The sequence below is a fragment of the Phyllobates terribilis genome, unplaced genomic scaffold (assembly GCF_046119375.1).
Source record: "Phyllobates terribilis strain yellow unplaced genomic scaffold, ASM4611937v1 Scaffold_1__5_contigs__length_1240528914, whole genome shotgun sequence".
Taxonomy (NCBI): domain Eukaryota; kingdom Metazoa; phylum Chordata; class Amphibia; order Anura; family Dendrobatidae; genus Phyllobates; species Phyllobates terribilis.
In genome coordinates this window covers 877,228,066-877,248,061 of record NW_027362761.1, presented here as the reverse complement: position 1 = coordinate 877,248,061, position 19,996 = coordinate 877,228,066, and the positions used below count along the sequence as shown (strand labels likewise).

Genomic DNA, 19,996 nt, shown 5'->3' with positions numbered 1-19,996 from the left:
GTCAGATGCTAAGTGCCTCCAGAATGAATTAAAACTAAAAAAAAAAAAAAAAAAAAAAAAAGAAAAGAAATAACATTAGTCTGACTAGATGCTAAAAAAGAATTGATTGCAAAAAGAACTGGTCTGTCCCCTTAATCCCCTGTACGGTCTTCCACTCCTCTTGAGATGCCCTCCATCTCCTAAATGATGCTGCTCTCCAGCCCTTGTTCTAGGATTAGTTACAGAGCTCTACACATCTATATTTACTAACACATACATGCACACAGGAGACATTGGGACCACCTTTTGGGATCAGTAGAAGTGTCAGCAGCCCTACAATCACACAAATATATCAACTATACTGTGATTAGTGAATAAGTGTCATTTATGGAACAACTCCTGGTCAAACTGTATCTTATAGTTTTCCAATATCCTTTGCATGTGAACGACATTTAGATCTTCCTCTCTTCCTTACCATATATAGTCCCAAACTGTATTAATAGTCTCAAATTCATCAAAAAAATAATTTATAGCATCTAGCAAACTTGTCCTCCGCCCCATCTTTCTGAAACTCTTCTTAGCTCATCCATGTCTCATTGTGCTCCTTTATCTGCACCATCTCTACATGTTTCTTTCACCAAAAAAAACCTACAAAGTGGTCTTTAACCTTGTAGCTTTGCATAGCCCTGCAATTATCTCTGTACCCATCATCCACTTTATACATGACTTTATCCCTTAGTTACTCAGAAAAGTGTCCCCTCCAAGATTATAGGCACCTCTGCTCCTCAGGAATACAAACTTGTTCTGTTTTTTTTTTCTTTTACATATATACACTTCTCCGCACCTACTGGCCCTATCTAAAGCCCTTTTAAGGAATCTACTAATGGTGTAATTTATACATACATGACTCTTCCTTCTTGGTGTTGGAGTTTCTTTCAATGTTTAGGAGAGTGAGCAGTTAACTGAAACCACCCTCCAAATTGCGAATCAGAGGAGAGAGGCCAAGCCAAGGACAAATTGAAAGAGACAGGCGACTCAATACTGGCTTTTCTTTGGAAATCATTAAAAGACCAGAACAACGTCCTGAATGCCCGATGGCATCAAAGACTATGGTGGGAATTATATTATAAACCAGCAGAACGTCAAGAAGATTTGGAAACAATACACAGAATAACTATATGCCATTGCCAGCACTGGCCATCATGAGAAACTTGGGGGCCATGATGATCCAGAACTAGAACTACTGGAAAGTGAAGTGAATTGAGCACTGAGGCAGCTACCAAGCAAAGCACCTGGCACTGATGGTAACCCTGCAGAGCTAGTCAAACCAGCCTCAAGAGCCGCACTGACAGCACTATCCAAGATGAGGAATACCTGCACATGGCCACTCCAAAAGAAAGGTGACATCATGGATTATGCAAGTTATGGAACAACTGTCCTGATCTCCCATGCCAGAAAGGTGCTTCTAAAAATCATTCAGAAGTGCTGAGGCAACATCCTTGATAGAGAACGTTTTGATGACCATGATGAATTCCATAAGGACAGAGAGACTAGTGATCACATTGCAAACCTGAGGTGGATCACAGAAAAGACACAGTAGTATCAGAAGAAGCTCTATCTGTGATTCATTGATTATACCAAAGCTTTTGACTGTTGAGCATAAGCTGTGGGAAACACCAAGCAAAGTAGGAGTACTGGCGTACCTAGTTAAGTTAATCAGTTCACTCAATGATGATCAAGAAGTTACAGTGCAAACCAGGTATGGAGATGGTATATGATCAAAAAAGGACGCATGACAAAGATGCATCCACTCTCCTTTACAACCACTATGCAGAAGTAATCATGAGGAAGCTAGACTTAGATTGCTGATGGTTCTTCCACATATTTTAACCCGAACATCTTAATCATCTGAGATATGCAGATGATACAACCCTGCTGGCAGAAAGTGAGAATGAACCGAAGATGCTGATCCTGAAGTTGAAAGATAAAGCGAGACGATGGGACTTTACCTAAACATCAAGACGGCCAAAATCATGACTACCACCAACGAGGCAATCTACATAAAAATCAAAAATAAAGGAATAAAAGTGATCGATAGCTTTGTTTTCCTTGGATCCCTCATTGATCACAATGGCGGTCCAACAGAAGAGCTCAAACGTAGATTAGCTGTGGGACGTACAGCCGTGGTGGGCATTAACATCTCCGTCAATTAGATTAATCAGTGCAACTGTATTTACACATGAGACATATTGCTGTAAAACGTGGACATTCATGAAAGCAGGAAGCTTTTGAGCTGTGGTGCTGGAGACGACTTCTACGAATCGAATTTACAGCTAGGATCAACAGCAAAGATGTTCTTGATCAAATAAACCCAGAGCTGTCCCTGGAAGGCAAGATCATACAACAGAAATGGTCCTATTTTGGGTATGGGATGAGGGAAAATTTACTAAAAAAAAATGATGCTAGTTGGAATGTCAGTGGTAAAAGGAAATAGAGTATGCTTAATGCCCACTGGCTGGACACCATTAAGAATCAAATGGGAATGAACATCAAGTAATTGAAAGAAGCCATTGAAAACAGGGAAGCATGGCGAGACCTGGTCTATAGAGTATCCAAGGGATGACTGAATAGACAGAATCAGAATCACATCCACAGAAGAACTGGAGTTAGTTCTCTAAGATTTTAGGAACATCCACTCTGCCAAGATTCTACAAATTGATGTTGTTTTGAAGGAAAAAAGGTCGCCGTACCAAAATAATGATTTGACTAACACTTCTAGATTTTAACGCATTCTTACTTTGCAGCATTTCTTCCTCACCTACCTAAAACTTTTGCACAGACAAAATAGAATATATTCCCCATCCCATTACTGAAATATATGCTTTAAAGATCAGAGTCTCTTTTTTTTCCCTATTCATGATGTGGATATTATATATGCCAAAATAGATGGGCTGTTATTTAAGACATAATGGGGCCTCGTTATAAGATATTTTACACGCTAACTTCAAGGCTTTCTGCTGATTTATTCTATCATTATGTAGAAGTACAGCATTACAACTGAAAGGCATGTTAATTAAAATCTTCCATTTTCATGAAGCAAAAAAAATACTAGTCCTTCTCCATTCATCATAGCCAGACTGCTCTCCAGAACAAGCCTAAAACAAGTAGTTGTAGTAATACTTAAGTAGAAACACAGGTGTCTCATCGTTCCTATTCACCACCACTGGAACATTGCTCACTTGATGCATTTCTTTTTACATGAAAGGGACTAGAGGTTTTGTGGTGCTTGTGAAATATTACCTGCACCAATCTGCTGACCGACACAGTGCAATGTCAACATCAACTGCAGAAGCAGTAAAGTTGTGGGGTTTTTCTATTGTCGTTGCAACATCGCAAAAATGTAAAAAAAAAATGCTGTAAATGTCATATTTATCCCAAAATGGTATCAATAAAAGCGTTGTATCACCCTGCAAAAAATAAGCTAACGATCAGCTCCATCGACCAAAAAATTTAAACGTTATGGGTCTCAGAAAATGAAGACAGTCAAAAAAAATGTCTGTGTTTTTCTGGTTTCTGTGTCCCCCACAGAAAACTAACGAGAAACAGATTTTTACAGCGAGTACCAAAAATCTAAAATTTCTTGATCGCATCATTGGGAAACACAGAAACCGTGGGATGTCCTAAAGCTGTCCCTGTGGTGGGAGAAAATTAATATCCTGTTGTTACCACAGAACCTTCCGATGTCGATCAAGAGGAAGTGTAAGCTACTGCCACCTCCAGTATCTTCCTGCCAAGACTTGCATCTACTGAGGCAAAGGTGTGGATCCTGTAAAAATTAGAAAAGTATGTACTGATGTCCAAGTAGCTGCCTTACAGAGCTACAGTGCTGATGCCTCATCGTGAACCAACCAGGAAGCTGTTAATGTCTGCGAAGAGTGCACCCTTATCTTAAACGGGGGGCACCCTGTCCTTTGTCTTATAAGCCTGAATAATGGTTGTCCTGACCCAATGATCGATAGTCGCTTTAGAAGTGGCCTGACTTCTATGAGAGCAGTCTGTTATGACAAACAAGTAATCAGATTGGCAGAACGAGGCGGTGACCAATAAATAGCACAGTATAGCTCTGAACAAATCCAGATTGTTCAGCGTCTTCTTGATTGGATGAGATGGTGCAGGGCAAAATGAAGGTAAGACAATATCCTCATTAAGGTTAAATGCTGAAACTACCTTAGGGAGGGAGGAATGGCAGAACGAGCCTCAATACAACCTTATCCTGGGGCAGAACAAGGTAAGGAGCAGGAAAGAGCCCTCAGCTCCGAAATGCTTCTGATGAAAGTAATGGCTATAAGAAAGGCTACCTTTTAAGAAATAATTACCTGATGAGCTCGAACAGCGTAAACTGAATAGCCTCCAAAACCAGATTAAGATGCCAGGAATTGAGGGGCATAAGGAGGCATAGCATGGGCCACCCCCTGAAGAAAATTTCTGATCTGCGATTCTGAGGCTAAATCCCTCTTAAACAAGATAGCCAGAGCAGAAACCGGACCCTTAGAGAGTTATGCGCCAGCCCTGACACCAGCCCAACCTGCAAAAAGGAGGGCAGGACAGGCAAAGAAAAGGACATTGGGAAAGTATTAGCAGACTCACACGAACAAAAGTATACCTTCCAAGTGTTATGGTAGATATGCTGCAGGGCAACAGTGCGACCAGGAGGGTAGCAATGGCGACAGCAGCTGAAACACCGCCCGGGGCGCACAACCCTGACCAAGCCTTGAACAGCTACCTCTCTATGGCTGGAGAACCCAGCTGGTGATCACCAAGATCCACCACCTAAAGAAGGTCCCTATCTCCTGCAATGTAAGTAAGCATGGGGTGGGTGAGTGGGGGATGCCTCACAAGGGAGTGGCAGGGCAATACTCACCTGTCTTGATGTACCCAAAAAACTCTTCTTCTCCATGCAACGATCTATGTGGGACGGGTGGGCAGGAGCTAACGGACCAACACCCCCGTACCTGACCACCGGCTGTGTCAAGGTACGAAGGTCCAGCCCGAGAGGATACAGACTGAACAATACAGACTGTACTCTCCGTTGCTACGTGGGTGAAACAGATTGCACAATTACATTTTGTTAACTGCCATGGATCCATCTGAAAAACAAACAAAAGACGGTTAACACGTAACCTAACAACTAAGACAGGTCTGAGACAGACCTTGCCTCCAACTGACACTAGATAAAACTAAGGAAGCCAGATGCTAGCAGGCAAGGTACAGTCTGCTGGGGAATAGCCAATTGTTATTTGAATGTAATAATAATGTCAACCTCCAGGTGGCAGCAGACTATCCCATGGTTCCAACTGAGTAACAAGCTTTATTCATTTACACTACACTAAAAAGAATTTAAAAAAAGTTAATCGATAAGTTATTGTATGCCAAAATGGTACTATTGAAAAAAAAACTAGTACAGCAAATGGCAAAAGAGAAAAATCAAAGCGCAGAACAGAACTCGGCCTAAGTAAAGGGAGGATTCACACTGGGTAAGAAAGGTTTTTTTCCTCTTCTTCCCAATTTCAAAATCTAACTGTAATCTTTTTAGAAAGTCCCTGGCAAAGGATGGATAAGAGAGTAATTAGGATTTCCTTTGGGGAGACTAAACTTGCATGTTTTGCTGGATTCACAGCGCTGTGTACCTCGCCCACAAGTCAGATTCCTTCCTCTCGTCTATGCTATTTGTTGTGTGGTTTAATTAAACAGCATGGAATGGAAAATACCCTGCTGTGAGCGCAGGGGGGAAAGCATGGCACAGATCGCCTTTTTTGGAGACAACAGTCAGTAAACCTTTCTGGCGTTAAAAACAAGTTGAGTTTCATAATTGGCTTATTGGATTACAATCAATGAGAGCAATTTCATAATTATGACATATGTATTCCAGATGGTATTCTGTTTTCCTTTCCAGAGGAAATTCGGGTCTTCTAAGTGTGAATTAGCTTGATGAAATGCGCATCACTCCGGCTTGAGGCACTAATGCGTTCCTGGACCTCCTTAGATTACAGTGCTGCTGTGAATGTGTGCGCAGAACCAACAGTAAGTAGCATGTTCAAAGACACCTGTAGGTGTATATGACGCGCCCCTGGGCCTGTGTCGCGCTGCGTTGCGCACGCGGGAGCTTACCCGGAGCCGGATCTCTTGAGGGTTGTAGTCTCGTGGCGGTGACCCGGTCCGTGCCCAGGGAGTCAAACTGAGCGGCGATGTAACAGCGGTAGATGTAGGACGACTACGCCACCCGTTGAATGCAGCTGTGGAGCTGCCGCTGCAGGACAGTCCGCTGAGGCCGGTGGATGGATGGTGCAGCGTAGATGGTATAACCCCCAACGGGAGGGGTATGGCCTCAGGGCAGCAGATGTGGATGATGGGGGTAGCAGGAACCACTCAGAGACGGTGCGGTGTAATTCAGGGTCTTTACTGGTAACAACGATAGACCCTCCCGGAGTACTTGCTAGTGAACGGGGCCTGGTCAGTCCTTGAGCAGATGGGATCTCCCCTGGCCAGGCGGAGTTGTAGGCCTCCCAAACTGACTGTACTCTTCTGGCTACCTTGCTAGAAGCGGATATAAGTAGCCCACGTCCCTGAGTGTGCCGTGTGGTGCTCACCCGTATGGCCGGTGACTCGGGGCCTTCTAATGGCTTCCGCTCCACGATGGCGGTGCTGGTCCCACGCGTGTGACCGTGCCTTCGGGTTTCTGGGCCTGAGGACCTGAAATCCCCTGCCGGTCGGCTTCTGCTGCTGGGTAAGAGTTAGTCCCCACAGCCTCGGACGCCGGGTCCGGTAAGAAAGCTTCTCAGTCAGGGCGAGCTCTGCAGCTGCCAGCCCCTGACTCGTAGTAGTATTGCTTCTGCTGTTTCTTGTCTCTACTCTCCTTGACTGCTCACCCTGCTTCAGCCCCGGGTTTATATAGGGGAAGTTCTTCCCCTCCCAAGACTGGGCAGGAGGTGTGGCATGCACAGGATCCCTGACCAAAGGACCTCCCACCTGCTCTCAGACATAATATCTCTATCACTGTGGCAACCAGACCCCTGGGGTGTCACATATACTGTATAAAAAAACTTGTGGTAGAGATTTGCTTTTATAGCAGCATCACATGCTCATTACACTAGCTACACACCAAGAGGACAATGGTGGCCATCAGCGGACGTCAGGTGCCCTCTCTGCTGCCCCTGGCTCTCACATCACATCTCCCTGCGATACACTCTGCTGCCCGGTGTAAGTGTTGGTTCTGGTCTTCCAGTGAACAAACTACATTATGTTCTCAGCTTTAGCCTGTGCTTTCATATCGAAAAAAAATGAGTACAGTACTATTGCAGAGATTTCGCACTATGTAGTGTCCAGGAGATTGTACAAAAGCCAGTCATGATGTCATTGCAGCCAGCAAATCAGCACTGGCCACTAGATTTCCCACCCACCCGTTATATCCTCAGCTACTGCATCCAGCTTCTATTACAGAGCTGGATGCAGGAGACGACATGAAGCTTTATAATACAGCCTTCTTCCAGTAGAGGGCACCTCACAAGAGGGAGAGTAGGTGAGTAAATGTCTGCAGGGGTAGTGGGGAGTCCTGGTGTCCCGCCATGACTACTGTGTGACCCAATGTAGACCAGTGTGGTTGGGGGCTGTAGTGACTACTAAGAAAATAAAATGTAAATGTGGTAAATGTGGAGGGGGTCTCTGAGAACACGCATGTGAGAAACAATTTTTGTTACTAGATGGCAGGGACAGCTCAGCCATCGTTCATAAACTAAATTGTGTAAAGTAGGCTTGGTCCCATATTGAGTTGTTAATGGCTCTTAGATTAGACTAAAAGCCCCCATATTTATGGGATGAAAGTCGTCCAAACCCACTTCAGGGGGACCAGCCATCTTTCAGATCTGTATGGTACCCTCCTGACTCTCCCCCACAGGTTTCAGGGAGAGAAGGATCAGACACTGGAAATGTCCACAGTTTTTCAGGAGAGATGAGCAGCTGCCGGTATTGTCTGGCAGCAGTTTTCTCCTCTTTCGCTGCTGAAAACACATGAGCATTCAGCCACACTACTAGATCATATGCATAAGAAACAATCAAATTTTGGTTTGCCACTCATAGCTAGAAGACAGTGGTGGTCTGTAATAGGGGACTTCTCTCCAAACAATAGCGCAAGATACCACGGCACTCACTTAAAAATGCAATTAACGTTTTCTTGACAAGTCAGCATGTGGAAATAGAAAGGACGGCCAACGTTTCAGTCTGTTCCTTGATCAAGGCCTATGTGCTATCGTTCATGCCACTGGGGAGGCGCCAGATGTTGCAGAAGGGCCAGCTGGGGTGTGTAGCCTCACTGGCAGCAGATAATGATGTCACGGTAGCTGAAGTGGGTCGCTGGACCCCTCAACACTTCCCTCGTGTCCACAACAATTTCAAAAGCGGAACGTGGCACTTGTGGATGGTATAGGACCCCCCGGGGGCATTCCTGTAGCGGTGGTGTCTGGGGGCAGGTTTTGGAGTGCCCGTGATGTTTGTGTAATCTCCAGCAGCCAGACACGCAGGTGACCTTGTAACCATAACTATTTTACTGAAGGAGGTAACAGGGTACAGTCTTACAGGTAAAGGTCACAGTATATTGTACATACGGAAGTTATGGTTTTCTCCTCATGAGACGAACATTGTTATTGTCCAGGGCGGCTGCAGCAGAGTTCTCTTCACTTGCTTGTACAGGAAATGCTGTGCACAGTCCAGGAAATGCTGTGCACAGTCCAGGAAATGCTGTGCACAGTCCAGGAAATGCTGTGCACAGTCCAGGAAATGCTGTGCACAGTCCAGGAAATGCTATGCACAGTCCAGGAAATGCTGTGCACAGTCCAGGAAATGCTGTGCACAGTCCAGGAAATGCTGTGCACAGTCCAGGAAATGCTGTGCACAGTCCAGGAAATGCTGTGCACAGTCCAGGAAATGCTGTGCACAGTCCAGGAAATGCTATGCACAGTCCAGGAAATGCTATGCACAGTCCAGGAAATATTAAACTGATGGAGGGACCTCCACAGACTGGCTCTGTGGAAAACACACTAAAGTGTGGATGTACTCGCAGTTTTTATCCCACCATTCCCTCTTGCAGGGGGTGGGTTTAAAAAAAGTCGGTGGTGTGGCAGCTACGTGGATCTGGTCCTGGCTAGAAGCGATCAGGATAACCAGAGAGCAGGAGAGTCCATGTACAGCTTTCTCTCTCCTGACTAGAAGACACTTCACTCTTTTTGTGAAGGAGATTATGTGAGGAAAAATGTCCCCTCAGCATAGACTGGCATTGAAAACTCTTCTCTGAGAGAATAATGTCTCTCCTCAATCTTCCTGAGGCAGCAGGAACCGCTCACAACTGGTTTATACCAGCGTTCAGTCAGAGTGAGAGCTCTGAGCTGGGAGACTACTCTCAGCCATTGCTATGGCCACCACTTGTGAGGAGAATAATCGTTACTTCATATACACACATTGGCCAGCAGATGGCAGGAAAGTACAATTTACAATGCAATGTATTATATCCTCGGATTCAGTGCACAGAATGGAACAAATCTAGTACTGTACCACACTACAACTGTCTCACTTAGCAGCAATGGAACGAGTACCGGGATGCCACACAGGGGCTGGCAGTCAGCCCCCTTCAGTTAGCCCCTATATCTGCTAAGAACCATAGCACATAGGACAAGATCAAGGTCTAGGACAGACTCAAAAGTTGGCCATCCTTTCTATTTCCACATGCTGAAGTCTCAAGAAACCTTTCATTGGTTATTTAAGCGAGTGCCGTAGTATTTTGCACTATCCTAAATATGGGGAAGTCTGCCTGACGAACACTTGGGCAACTGCTATCTCGCACATGGACAGCTTAAGATCTGAACAAAGCCGATTTATCAACTTTTGAAACATTAATGACCAAGCACCAAATAGGTTTCTTAATCTAATGATAAAAAGAAAAGAGATGCACTGCAACCCACTCATAAAATACTAAGAAAGTGATTCCTACCTGTCTTAGAGAAAATGGTAGTCGAAATGAAGCACTTCAGATATACGTGTGCAGCTTCCAGGGGTCCTTTGAAGAAGTCACAACTGCAACTAGAGGTGGTGGACAAGTGCCGGAGACTGTAGAACGAGCCATGTGTATTGCAGAAAATGGGTTCAGACGGCGTGTTAACGCCGGAGATAGAGGGCATACGGTGCTTTGAGATTGCGGCTCTTTGCCTATCTTATCGTACTATAGCAGCAGCGCTACTGCAGTTTTTTACATTTTACTTTAGGTTTCTTAATCTGCTTGAAAGCACCACTCCAGGACTTATTTTTATTTCACCGCTGGAGTGGTGCAATTAATCTAAGTTCCCTGAACCTAGAATTACACTTATCAGTCGCTGTTTTTTGCTGTTCCCAGCGCCGCACAGGTCACGTGCCGCTATCTTGTGACTGCAACTTCTGACTGATTGCAAGTCAGAGATAACAGTCACAAGCTCGCAATATAAGTCTATGGGAGCCTTGTTCTGGCCATGTTCAGGCTCTCATAAACTTACAATGAGTTGTGACTTCCGGCTCGCTCGGCAAACACTTGAGTGATCTGGCAGGTCACAAACTGCTGGAGAACGACCGGAGCGGCGCCGATAACAGATGAAGACGGCGGCCGGTAAGTATAAGACTAGGGTCTGGAACTTAAGATTAGTTGCACCACTCCAGTGCTGCAATAAAAAAAAAACACTTAAGTGGTGCTTTAAAAGAGCTTGCCCTATAATGAAGATTGCATAGGGAAAATATCATTAAAGACTTAAAATATTTGGCAAAAAAAAATGAAAATGTACTTCATTTTGTAAACTTTGTTTGTGATAGATTTTATTCATGTTCCATTCAGTTATGTTCTTAAAAACTGTACAAAAAATAAATAATGTCTGGTGACCAAAAGTGGATAGCCAATCAGGAGAAAAGTGTAGGAAAGGGTTTGTAGAAAGAGCACGGAGTTAGGGTTACACAAGAACCTCTGCCCTCAGGTCGCCTTGTCACACTGGATCAGAAATGTGATTTCTATGCGAAAAGCAATACTTCCTCTGGAAGCAAATTCCACATACTAATCTCCATCCAGATAAAAACAAAAGGAAACGGTCATTAATCAAACTCTTTTTTTTTTGCTTTTAGATTTTGCCTTAGATGAAGCAGATTGCAATTACATTCTTCTTGGGTCTTCATTTACACAGATTTGGCAATGGCTGCATCTCCTCCATGACCTCTTTTAGACACATTCCAAAACTATTTAAGAAAACAGCCATACCCCCAAGCTAATGGCTAAAATACCAGAATGTCAGAACTCTAAATACTACAGAAGATGCATATAGATGTATACTCCACCATACTATTTTATACATACAGAAATATAGGATGCATGTGTAAATGATTCCACATAACGGACGTACAACACTCCCAATGTCACATCATAGCAGGGCCGGCTCCAGGTTTTTGTGGGCCCCGGGCGAAAGAGTCTCAGCGGGCCCCTTTAACACATACCACGATTCATGATGCAGAGATACCGCAGAGAAATATAGATATAGTACAGTGTTAAAGATTTCACTTCTTACATTACATGAGCGATATCTATTGTAAATTCTACAATAGCTCAGAAACCGGCGAACTCTCTCAACGCACAGTGCAGACTAGACAGTATAGTCCTCCATACAGTATTATGGGCCCCATATATTGCTCCATGCAGAATACTGGTCCCCATATAATGCTGAATACAGGATACTGGCCCCCATATAACGCTCCATACAGGATACTGGCCCCCTTATAATGCTCCGTACAGAACACTGGCCCCCACATAATGCCCCATGCAGGATGTCACCCGCCCCCATATAATGCCCCATGCAGGATGTCACCTCTCCCCCCATATAATGCTCCATGCAGGATGTCGCCTCTCCCCTCATATAATGCCCCATGCAGGATGTTGCCTCACTCCCTGCGCATATAATGCCCCATGCAGGATGTCACATCTCCCCCCCCATATAATGCCCCATGCAGGATGTCACCTCTCCCCCCCCCCCATATAATGCCCCACGCAGGATGTCACCTCTCCCCCCCCCCCATATAATGCCCCATGCAGGATGTCACCTCTCCCCCCCCATATAATGCCCCACTCAGGATGTCACCTCCCCCCCATATAATGCCCCATGCAGTATGTCACCTCCCCCCATATAATGCCCCATGCAGTATGTCACCTCCCCCCATATAATGCCCCATGCAGGATGTCATCCCCCCCATATAATGCCCCATGCAGTATGTCACCTCTCCCCCCATATAATGCCCCATGCAGGATGTCGCCTCTCCCCCCATATAATGCCCCATGCAGGATGTCACTTGTCCCCCCCCATATAATGCCCCATGCAGGATGTCACTTGTCCCCCCTCCATATAATGCCCCATGCAGGATGTCACTTGTTCCCCCCATATAATGCCCCATGCAGGATGTCACTTGTCCCCCCACCATATAATGCCCCATGCAGGATGTCACTTGCCCCCCCCCATATAGTGCCCCATGCAGGATGTCACTTGTCCCCCCCCCCATATAATGCCCCATGCAGGATGTCACTACTTGTCTTCCCCCCCATATAATGCCCCATGCAGGATGTCACTTGTCCCCCCCCCCATATAATGCCCCATGCAGGATGTCACTTGTCCCCCCCTCCCCCCGTATAATGCCCCATGCCTCCATACATATATAAAAAAAAAAAAATCAAATACTCACCTCACTTCTCACCTGCTGCTGCTGCTCCGGACCCCTCACCCGCGCCTTCCCGCTGCCGGTGACGGCTCAGGAGAGAACACGGTGTAAAGACGCCACCGCACCCTCTGACCTGAGACGTCACAGTGCAGCAGCCGCCGAAGAGACCGGAGCTGCTGTGGAGGCACGCGGAGAGGTAAGTATTGTGCCGTGACCCAGAGCAAGCGGGGGGAAGCGGGCGATGACACCGGCACCGTACCGCTCACGGGTCCCATAGCGAGCCGGGGTGCCCGACGGTGAGTTTTTTTTCCAGCTCCAAAAGTTTTGAACTCCCATTGATTTCTATGGCGTTCGGGTTCAGGTTCAAGTTCGGGTACAGTTCTAGTACCCGAACCAAACTTTTGGACTTCCACGGGTCTGCTCATTCCTACATGTGACCAATCTAGTTGCTGCCTCTGAAGCTCAAGAAGTAAAATCTGACTGGTGGCTAAGGGAGAATCCTCCACTTTTTCCTTGTACTGTTTTGTTGGTAGGAGACAGGCTTCTTATGTTATACCTTTTTTTTCGGGCTTCTCCTTCTTTTTCTTCTCTTCTCCCGCTTTCAGTGCCGGAGGCGAGGTCTTCACAGGTGCAGGTTGTGCAGCGGGCGGTGAGGTAGCTGGGCTGGAGACAGCAGGTGCAGTAGCAGGGGCACCAACCTGTTTTACTAAAATACCATCAAAATAAGAAAGGAGAAAATGAGCAGACTCCTCCAAATACTCCAGTGTACTGAATGATAAATTGCTCTACCAACCGAGCACAGCAGATCCTGGTACTTAGTGACCAGAGTACATTGCTGCAGACTGACACAAATCACTAATGTATTCCCAGACTTGGTCTTAAACGCTTTCTGCCTCCATACATACATGTACATGATGGAGACCACATGCAATCAGCTATGAGAGACAGACATATCTATCTAATCCTACCTGTAAAAACTGGATTTTCATTCTCATACTGCAGTGGGCAATCAGCAGCAGAACAGTAAATGCACACGGTGCGTATTTGGTCCAGATTTTCTGTGTACTTTTGTGTGCAGAAAAGCCACAGCATAATACAGGGCCAACTAAGTTAATGAGATTTTAAGAATCTCACGTACATTGCGGAGATTTTTTGCACATAAATTGACCTGCCGTGCCGACGTTAAAATCCACAGCAATAATTCTATGTGCAGAATTCATTGTGATCTTGCGATGTATAGTGTGAAATTCAACAAAATTTTCCAAAAGGGTGAAATTTAACAAAAATCATCATTTAGGATCTAGTCACATAGTAATTGATAAATGTATTGCTGTAGGCCCCTCCAGATCTCCCTTGATCCTCCTCACCAACATGACTGAGGTGAAAAAGATTTGGCCTCATGTAACAGAAACCATCTTGTCTTAATAAGTGACATATCAGTGATGTATACCAATGCAATAAATACAATTGAGAAGTCAATTCTGACCAAATATTAAAACCTTACTCTGAAAACACAATGGGGGTACAATGGATGCAGCAATCTTACCTCCGTTATTTATCTCTGTTTTCACAAGTTGATCTTTCAAGGCTTCAATCTCTTTCTTCAGCTTTGCGTTTTCAACACGCAGCTTCTTCTCCTCCCGCAGAGAAGCTTGTAAAACTGAAGTCAAAATATTGCAATTTATGTTCATAGGTGCATATAGTTACATAGGTTGAAAAAAGACTTGGGTCCATCAAACTCAACCATTCTCCACCAATTATACATCAGCAACTCTGATAACCTGCCCTGACAAACTATTAACCATGAAGGCCTATTCAGGGAAAAGTGGACAGTAGAGTGATTCTGATTACAGCAATCGATTAATATATCCTGAAAGTGTATGATAACTAGGTGTTACCCATCACTGGGGAGGGAGAAATAATGGTACAGTGCTACTTTATCAGGTATATAAGTGTCAGGAGAGTGCTATCTAACTCCGATATGGTTTTATGTCCTGAAGAAGTATGTAAACTTTGAAACGCATCGCCAAAATAAAAAAAAAGCAAAAACCTTTGTGTGTATACCTTGACTTGCCATTCCACTCACCAGCAGCGTGGAAAATCTACAATCCCTTCCTTACGTTCTTCCTAACCAGGGCTGTGTAGTCGGAGCCCATTTTGGTGGAGTCTGAGTCGGTATAAAATGGGCCGACTTTGACTCCTAAAATATATAATAAATTGGATACAGTAGTTCAATGCAGTTTGTGGGGAATATTTTTTCATAAGAATTTGAGAAAGTTATGAAATGTCCTATAAATGTCTGTCCTATTCTTGATCTAAGGGTCTAGACTTTCAGCTGAGATGAATCTGTGCTGCAGTAAATTTATCACAAACATGAACCATGTATGAGGGAGTTGGGGTCATGGACATGATAAAATCCATCTACAAGGGGTTTGTAAGTTCTCCCCGTGTTTGCGTGGGTTTCCTCCGGGTTCTCTGGTTTCCTCCCACACTCCAAAGACATACTGATAGGGGATTTAGATTGTGAGCCCCAATGGGGACAGTGCCGATATGTCTGTAAAGCATTGTGGAATTAATGGTGCTATATAAGCAAGTAAAATAAATAAAATTTGCATTTTTCAGAAAGGCATTAACATTTCATACTTGCTTTCTCTTTCAAGAGAGCGACTTGCTGTTTGAGGTATTCTATCACTTGATCGGCTTCGGAGGCCCTCTGCTCTAGCTTGTTCAACACTGGATTGCTGGAAGCCATCTTAGTTATGGACCTGACAAAAAACCTACAACCACAAAAATGAAATAAATAAAAAAAATGGCATTTTATGGCACAAGCACATAGTGCAAATCATGAATGGAAAACACTATAGGCACCATAAAAAAAAGGAAACAAAAATGTCAGGGGCCAGCAGTCCATTCCTAGTCATATTGGCTACAATATATCTGCCATCGTCGTCCGCATCTCTTCCTTTTCCCATCTTTATACATGCGGAGTACACAATGATACTGTACATGTAAGTACATGGCAAGAGAGCTTGGACGCCCTAAACAGATGAGGTCTTACTACAGCTATAGCTTTACTGCTGTACAACACCTTGCACTGTAATATGTTAAATGCCCCATTTCATGTATTCGGCGGGTCACTATGATTAATGTATGAACACATTTACATTTTCATGCTCAAACATTTTTACTGACTGTCAATGAAGCTGTGTTTCGGTAATTTGGATTATTTGCAACTTTATGATCACTTTTTATTTTAAGAGCAGCAAGGGTAACTAAAACATAACTTTTTACCTAGTCACTTAATAAATGGACATACCTTGATAAAAACATACAAAGCGAACAAAGACAGGTATGGTCAGTACTGCCGTGCAATAACATCCAAAAGGCATGTATGGTGCCACATCATGATGTATTATTGCACCAATAAATACAAGTAATGACAGGTGTACAACTCCACATATAAATGTATAAGTGTAGAGTTGATGTTAGAAGTGGGTCTGTCAAGAGAAAAAATAACCAATGTGGACAATCAATGAACTTGATAGTGATGTTATTATCAAATAGTATGCACAATTAAAATGTAACACGTGCTATGCATTTGATAAATAACCAAAACACTACACACATCCTTAGAGGCAGTATTTTAGACTGTTAGGTCATAAATATACACCAACAATCACCCCAATGGTGAATTGGACATAGTAAAAGCATATATAAATTGGAACGTCCTCACCCATCAATTAATTGAGTTGTCAGTAGTAGGTTCTCATGGATCCCCAGTTGATGGAGCAGGAGTAAAACAAAAGGGTCCCAGCGGTAGTTTCAGGAAGGCATATGGTTCTGCCCCTATTAAACCCAGACGGGGTACTGCACTACTCTGGTCCCCCTTTTGCTCCTGCCCTGACAAGGGCAGTCCACAGCTACCACTGCGATAACAGGCCCTGCACTTGCCCTACAAAAATGCCTCACATGCGTTATTGTCTACATTGTTATTGCGAGGAGAGGTGATCAATTCTGGCCCCTTTTTATTGCGTTCACCGTGCTGGAAAATATATTGATATTATAATATTTCTGATTGCTACAAATGTTTATATTTATGTAATAAATGGGAAAATGCTTTGTGAATATTTAGGACCAGGCCATACGTCTATATTAGTTTTTTTTTCACCATGGCATTCTAGGAGTCAGCAGTTTTATTTTTTTCATCAATAAAAAGACATTTCACAGCAACAAGACCTGTAATATGAGGTATACAGGTAGGTATAGATTTACATTTCTATCACCTGTATCCCAATATTAGAGGTCAGATAAGTGCCAGAGGGTGACAGATTCCCTTTAACACTCTATTTTTGGGGGGCTTTTTTGTGTAAGAGCTATTGTTTTTATTGGAATCATTTTAAGATACATAGGACTTTTAACTACTTTTTTTTTTTGCAAGGCAGAATCAACACTATTTTCGCATTCATTTTTTTGAATGTTTTATTTGTGGGCCTTTACCTTGAGAGATAAATAATTATATAGTGTTTTGTAAGGGTTATTAATAGTGATGAGCGAACGTGCTCGCCCGAGCATCACTGTGCTCGGCGCGTATTTCAGGGATTCTCGGGCGGGAACTCGGGTCCCCTCCCCGCATGTTTGGCGCTCTTTAGAGAGCCAATGGACATGTAGGGATTGCTTGCCACGCACTGTAATGTCATAGCCATGTTGGTTGTGGCATTACAGTGATTGGCTGGCCGCATAGCATCATCAGGTCAATATAAGGCTTAAAATCTAAAACAGGTAGGGTATGTGACAGACTGCAGTGCATGATACAGAACAAGAGGGTCCGATGCATGTTCAACTTCTGACTTATCCTGCTGTAACAAATATTTGTAGACATAGCACCAGATATCAGGGCAAAATTTTTTTTTATCTTAATCCTGGTTATTTGCTTAAAAAGCAATCCAGAGTACACCATTTTTCTGCTCCATTTGCTTGTTCTCACTGCAGAATAAAGCCAGATCTGTTCCATATTACAGCAATAAAAATCCAGAAATTTGTAGTGAACATGGAAAATATTGGCCTCCTTTTCCATTCTGTAGCAGTGTGTCAGTGAAGCTATTAAAACTAGGTGTCTGTGAAGGATAGTATTAGCAAATAACAGGCCTGCTATTTAAAGCCATGGTTCTCTGTCAGACATAACACCTATAAGAGTGTTCCAAAATCAGACATTTCTTCTATTTTCATTCCGTTGCAGTGTGCCGATCAAGCTAGTCACACTAGGTCTCTGTGAAGGATAGTATTAGTAAACTACAGGCCCGCTTTTTAAAACCGTGGTTCTCCGTCAGATGTATCACATATAACTGCGTTCCAAAATCAGCCATTTAAAGTGAACGTGGAAAATATTGTCCTCCATTTCTAGATTGTATCAGTGCGTCAGTGTACACCATTTTACAGCTCCATTTGCTTGTTCACAGAATACAGCTAGATTTTTTTAGTTTTATTCATATTATGGTATTGTGGAAGCAGAATAGCTTTTACCAATGATCAGACGCATGTGATCCATATGACTGCCGTAATAATACAGAAATTTTGTGGAGCGTGCCAAATATTCCACTCCATTTAAAGTCAGCCACCTTTGTTTTGTTGAACTAATTGACACTTGGTCGCTGACAAATACCATACTATTAAGCGACTGCCTGAAACCGTGGCCATCAGACGTTATCCCATATGACTGCCCTAATAATCCAGCAATTTTTGTGAGCGTGTCAAATATTACACTCCATTTAAAGTATTGCAGTTGTGGGTTCAAACCTATTCTCAGCTGGCCGCTGACAAATATCTGTGAACAATGTTAGGGTATTACGCCACTTTTACGGACTGACAACAAAAAACATACAAAAAACAAGCTAAAATGTTAAGAAACATTCTTTCCAGAGTAATGACTTGTATATAAGGCCAAAGAAATAAAAAAAAACAAAATTATGGACTGTGGAAGACATTTATGCGACCATAATGAACATCCATCTGTAGCTGGTGATGATACCACCTAGCGGCACCTGTTCCTATTATAAATGTATCTGACAGCATTATCGATAGGGAATAGAATAGATTTTACATTTTTTTGGGGGGAAGCACCAGCAGCACGCAGTATAAGGCAATAATACCTGGCTGGATAGATGTATTACGCTATCCACACTGCGATATCTCACACGTAAAAGAATTTCAGATAAGACCGTTAATATTCTAGAATATAGAATCTATACGAATTGTCCTTCCCATTATTAAGGAGCGTGCCTCCAATACTGTTATTGCATATGCAACAATTTCAAGGGCAACTGAAATTGCAATTAGGACGAACTCCAATACACATTTGAAGAGACGTAAAAAAAAAAATAAAAACACAGTAGAAATTGTCTTTAGTATAAAAGCCAGACTTGCCAATGTAACCTTAATGTAATCAGATTGTTCGGCTCCTGGACCTCGTCCTCCTCTTGTTCGGCCTCCATCTCCGAAATGACCACATCAATCACAAGCTGAAAGCACTGCAGCACTGCCTTGGCCAAAGGGCAACAGGCTGCGCTGAAGATAACATGCTTAATGCTTAGGTAACAAACCACCCACCGCTGCAGAGTTGTTGAAAGCTGTAACACAGCAGCCTTATCTGTGGCTCTCACCGCTGAACATACAGCCAGGTATGGTTGTGTGTGACAATGGTGGAGAAATGACAGCCGGAGTAGATACGGTTTCCCTCTATGACAGTCCTTTCACTGAGCTAAACAATATGGCTGTGGTGAAATACAACTCTCACCGAGAAGCAGTGTCAGACTGAAAAACATTGTGCCCACCAGAGGATTTGATTCTGAGGGCCCACATTTCTCCCCCGCTCAAGAGCCACATAGCAGCTGCAAAGTTAGCGCTATCATGAACTCTCCTGATGGAGAAGCCAGGGCCCACCCGATGATTCTCGGGTGGGCCTGTCCAACCCTGTCGAGAAGCAGCCCTGGCTAAGAAAAGTCTGTGGGAAGGTTCCAGGACAGTTTATGTCTGCTTTTTTACTGTGACCTGGCTCCAGTGAGATGTACGGTCCCTGGCCACATTCACTTGTCTACGTGTTGGTGGTTAGGCGGTCCTTCACATTAAGTGCACTGGGGAGGGCACGGATAATGTTCTGGGACCCGCCCTTGTGAAAAGCGGAGACAATACCGGGAGAAATAGTGGCGGCTGGGGACCGAGTATGGACACCCGGCCGCCGCCATGAGGTTGTGGAAAACTTCCG

The 19,996-nt window shown here is 43.8% G+C and overlaps 1 protein-coding gene across 5 annotated transcripts in view; it reads right to left on the bottom strand.

Moving 5' to 3' along the window:
- Nucleotides 1-19,996, bottom strand: part of AIMP1 (aminoacyl tRNA synthetase complex interacting multifunctional protein 1) — a 102,936-nt gene that overhangs the window by 35,776 nt on the left and 47,164 nt on the right. For all 5 annotated transcript variants that reach the window (XM_073639603.1, XM_073639639.1, XM_073639611.1 and 2 more), the window contains 3 exons: nt 15,382-15,515; nt 14,285-14,398; nt 13,295-13,444 (listed from right to left, as the gene is read on the bottom strand). In XM_073639603.1, coding sequence (XP_073495704.1) covers nt 13,295-13,444; nt 14,285-14,398; nt 15,382-15,490 — 373 coding nt within the window. In that variant the 5' untranslated portion in view covers nt 15,491-15,515. The remainder of the gene's footprint in view (nt 1-13,294; nt 13,445-14,284; nt 14,399-15,381; nt 15,516-19,996) is intronic.